This window comes from Chionomys nivalis, chromosome 15 (assembly GCF_950005125.1).
Source record: "Chionomys nivalis chromosome 15, mChiNiv1.1, whole genome shotgun sequence".
Classification (NCBI taxonomy): Eukaryota; Metazoa; Chordata; class Mammalia; order Rodentia; family Cricetidae; genus Chionomys; species Chionomys nivalis.
The window spans coordinates 45,533,090-45,537,019 of NC_080100.1; the positions used below are offsets into that span (position 1 = coordinate 45,533,090).

Here is a 3,930-nt window from a genome sequence, read left to right on the forward strand (position 1 = left end):
TGGATGGCTAAGCTTGCTCTGAGTTAAAAATTGAGGCAGGGCACACACCATTCTTGGATGGCTCCACAGTTCTAAGCAAAGGGACCTGGAGGCTCAGTGTTTATTGTGGCAAGGGCAAGGGACTGGGCACACAAGAGCTGTCCTTCCACACTTCCAGTGGCTATGAGCTACATTCTTTCAATTTCAGTTTTACAAAACAAAGGTAGAGGTTCAGAAAATTTCTTTAAGAAATATTACTTTAGTTTTAGTCATGTATATATGTGTAGGTACCTGCGGGGGTGGTGTTGGGAACCGAACTCAGGCCTTTCAAAGCCGTTGAACGATCTATCAGCCCCCTCAGTGAGGTCCACTCCGTTCTAAGGCACACAGTTCCGAAGTGCTGGGCCAGGACTGGAACCATTGTCTGGTTCTTTGGCTCCTGCTCAGCTCTTGAACTGGGTTACTCTCCTTTCCAGGTGATCAACATCACTTAGTTTCCACCAGAGCCCCTGGTGCGGGAGGACACAGTCTCCCTTTGTCTAGTATGCCGATTGTCTCCCTCACCCGCCTAGCTTGCCTAGGATTGTGCTCAGCAAAAGAGGCTCCTGGAGGCAACACATCCATCTTGCTGCCACAGCCCGTCCTTGGGGATGGGATAAGCAAGGTAGAACCTAAAAGCAAGACCTTGGTGCATCCACCACCGCTAAGCTAAGGGAAGCAACTCTTCTGCCTGTTCATTGCCCCGAAGGCATTTTCCATTTCATGGGCCCTCCCGCTTCCAATCCCTCGCTTTTTACCCCTCAGTTTCAGCTCTGCCCCCTCAGGGAGCGTCCTTGGCCGCGGGGCTGACAGCATTTGGGGCACGGGGTCTTGTTCTCTGCGCTCTATCCCATCTGTGCGCAGAGCCTCGTTCCCGGGCTCCCGGAGCCCGGCGGGCATTGACGTCAAACGGCAGCGGAGCGCTGCCTACAGACGGCTGACCCGGGCCCTCCTCCACACCCCCGTCCTTCCTCGCCCCCTCCCTCTTCCTAGCACCGGGTTCAGCCGGCTATAAGAAGAAGGAGAGCGCGGTGCCCCAGCAACGACGAGGTCCAGCACCATGGAGAGCTCCCGCCTGCGGCTGCTGCCCCTCCTGGGCGCCGCCCTGCTGCTACTGCTACCTTTGCTGGGTGTCCGTGCCCAGGAGGATGCCGAGCTGCAGCCCCGAGCCCTGGACATCTACTCTGCCGTGGAGGATGCGTCCCATGAAAAGGAGCTGGTCAGTATTCCCATTGCCTCGGGATCCCCCTTGGGCTGCCGCGGGGCCCTTCCTTTGCATGCGTCCCTCCTTCGCTCCTGTCCCACCAGGAAGGCTGAGTCCCTGGAGCCCTGTTTAAAAAATAAAGTCCTGGTACTCGCTATCAGACAAAGATATTTGAGTCCACGAGCTACGGGCTACGGGTTGCATGTCGAGCGAATCCCTGGTTGTGACTGTTCTGGGCACTGTGCACCTTGGAGGTTCTGGGGTCAGAACTAGGGACTTCGCCCTCAGGGCTTCCTCTCCATCACCATCTATCCCCCACTCCACCCCCTACTTGTCCGTCCTCCGAGTCCCGCTACCCTACGGTTGTGTGTCTTGGGCTCCGTATAACTGGGCTGAAAGTGAGCACCTGCGCTGGGCTCGCAGCCAAAGCGGCAACTTCTGGCTCCCGGCGCTGTGCTGCAGATTGAAGCGCTGCAGGAAGTCCTGAAGAAGCTCAAGAGTAAACGCATTCCGATATATGAGAAGAAGTACGGCCAAGTCCCCATGGTAAGGCTCTGGGTCACCCTTCCCTTACTTTTCCAGGAGAAAGGACTGCCATCTTTCACAGGGTCTTTACTCTAGCAGGTGGCGGAGCAGCTCAGGTGATGCTTTGCTTCTGCTCTCGCCCTTTGTTCCCTGGTCCCTAAGTGTAAGGGAACACAGGCTTGTAGAGCCAGAAAAACAGTCCCATGATGGGAGTGGGAGTATTTCCTGAAACATCGTAATTGGATGAGCCCTTAAATCTACGCAGTTGTCCCTTAATTTCTCCTAGAGCATGGCGGGGCTTTTCTTTATCCTTTCGTTGTTGTTTTGTTTCTTAAATTCCGTGATAAAAAGTTTTCAGAACGGGTCACCTTTGTGGGACAGTTCTAGGTAAAATCTTCCCCCCCTTTCTCTTTCTCTGTCTCTGCTTTTGTCTCTGTCTCTCTGTCTCTGTCTCTGTCTCTCTGTCTCTGTCTCTCTGTCTCTCTCTCTCTCACACACACACACACATACACACACACCTGCTTTCCTTTGGGTGAGGAAGTGAGAAAGTAGAAACAAGGTTTTGGGAAAGTATATTGTGCATTTCTTAGATGCAAGGGTCTAGCTAATTCTTCCCTCTTTAAATTTACAAGAAAAGGAAGCTGAAAATGTAGTCTCTCCCAAAGGCAGAACAATTTAGGAGGGGATCAACCATTTAATTTTCTTCCTTTAAATGTCCTCTTTCTGAAATTATAAGCCCGTGGCTTCAGGCTCTCCGGGCTTTGGATCTGACTATACTTAGAGGTGATGGTAGCAGTCTAGCCATTCTTCTCAAGAGACCGCTCCTTTGGGACCCATATAACCACCGGTTGTGTTGTTGACAGTGTGACGCCGGAGAGCAGTGCGCAGTGCGGAAAGGGGCCAGGATCGGAAAGCTGTGTGACTGTCCCCGAGGAACTTCCTGCAACTCCTTCCTCTTGAAGTGCTTATGAAGGGTCGACAGCCTCCACCTTAAGTTCCCACACCCCTTCTTTTCCCCACAGGAGCACTCCTTTACCCTGGAGCCCGGCTTTAGCAACAATAAAGTCTGTATCCCCCTCCGAGGGTGAATGGGCTCTCTCTCTCTCTGCTGTTTCAAAATAAAAGAACGCATTTGATGCTACTGTGTGAAGGATAATGCCTTGCATGGTGTCAGCGTGTGTGCAGAATATTCTTTTCTCGTTTTATTCATCTGACACTTTCTTGAGAACCTTTCTGGGGAGAAGAGGAACTTTGCTTTAAAACTGCATTTTTGTATGTGGCGTGTCAGAATGAAAATTAGATCTAGTTAATTTTGGTAGATGACATCACACCCTGGCAAATAAATTACCCTAAGCAACACAAATTGAAGCATGTGCAAATTACACATAATAAAGCATTTTTAATAATTGCTTACAGAGCATGGCTGTTTCTCCATAAGTAATTTAAATAGGAATAATGGGATTACTCATGCTGTTGTTTTCAAAGAGAAATATTTTAAAAATAGCTGTCTATTGGGAGAGCAGCACCTCAGCTCCAATGAGTTTTGATCATTAATTAGGAGGATGGTACACCAGCTTCAGTATGCTCTGCTCTCTGACTACAGTGGCGTGGTGGTGGTGGTGGTGGTAGTGTGTGTGTGAGAAAGAGAGAGAGAGAAAGAGACAGAGAGAGAGAGGGAGAGAGAGACAGAGACTGAGAGAGGCAGAGACAGAGAGACTGAGAGAGACACACACAGAGAGAGAGAGAGAGAGAGAGAGAGAGAGAGAGAGAGAGAGAGAGTCTGAAAGACAGGCGGGGGTAAAGACCATTGGACTTGGGACAATAGCATCTGTGGTTATTGCTGCACTATTCACAACAGCCAGGAAATGGAATCAACCTAGATGTACACCAACAAAAGAATGAATGAAGGCTGTATGGTACAGACACAACGGGAGCTTACACAGTCATAAAGAGAAATGAAATGATATTTGCAGGAAAATGGATGGAATTGGAAGCCGTTATGTTAAGTGAAATAAGCCAGACTTAGAAAGATGAATGCCACATGTATTCTCTTATACAGGGAACCTATTTTTAAAGGTGTGTGTGTGTGTGTGTATGTGTGCGTGTATAAACCAATAAGTCCTATCTCTATATAAGGACCCTGCTTTAAAGGAAACAAATGGCTTATTCTGAGCCAAATTCAA

The 3,930-nt window shown here is 49.6% G+C and overlaps 1 protein-coding gene across 2 annotated transcripts; it reads left to right on the forward strand.

Annotated features, from left to right (window-relative positions):
- Positions 1-920: 920 nt before the first annotated feature.
- Positions 921-2,876, forward strand: Cartpt (CART prepropeptide). Of its 2 annotated transcripts, none has more exons than XM_057790056.1 (3): positions 921-1,237; positions 1,646-1,768; positions 2,611-2,876. In XM_057790056.1, the coding sequence occupies exons 1-3, from the start codon at positions 1,079-1,081 to the stop codon at positions 2,716-2,718; spliced, it is 390 nt and encodes a 129-aa protein (XP_057646039.1). In that variant the 5' UTR covers positions 921-1,078; the 3' UTR covers positions 2,719-2,876. The 2 variants fall into 2 exon arrangements, with proteins under 2 accessions (XP_057646039.1, XP_057646040.1); XM_057790057.1 differs by having other exon boundaries at positions 1,685-1,768.
- The last annotated feature ends 1,054 nt before the right edge of the window (positions 2,877-3,930 follow it).

Excerpts from the sequence above, each read along its gene's own strand:
- Cartpt (XM_057790056.1), top strand. The coding sequence starts at position 1,079 with ATGGAGAGCTCCCGCCTGCGGCTGCTGCCCCTCCTGGGCGCCGCCCTG. Across the intron at positions 1,238-1,645 it reads CGTCCCATGAAAAGGAGCTG|CCAAAGCGGCAACTTCTGGC; the intron begins GTCAGTATTCCC and ends CTGGGCTCGCAG. Across the intron at positions 1,769-2,610 it reads AGTACGGCCAAGTCCCCATG|TGTGACGCCGGAGAGCAGTG; the intron begins GTAAGGCTCTGG and ends TGTTGTTGACAG.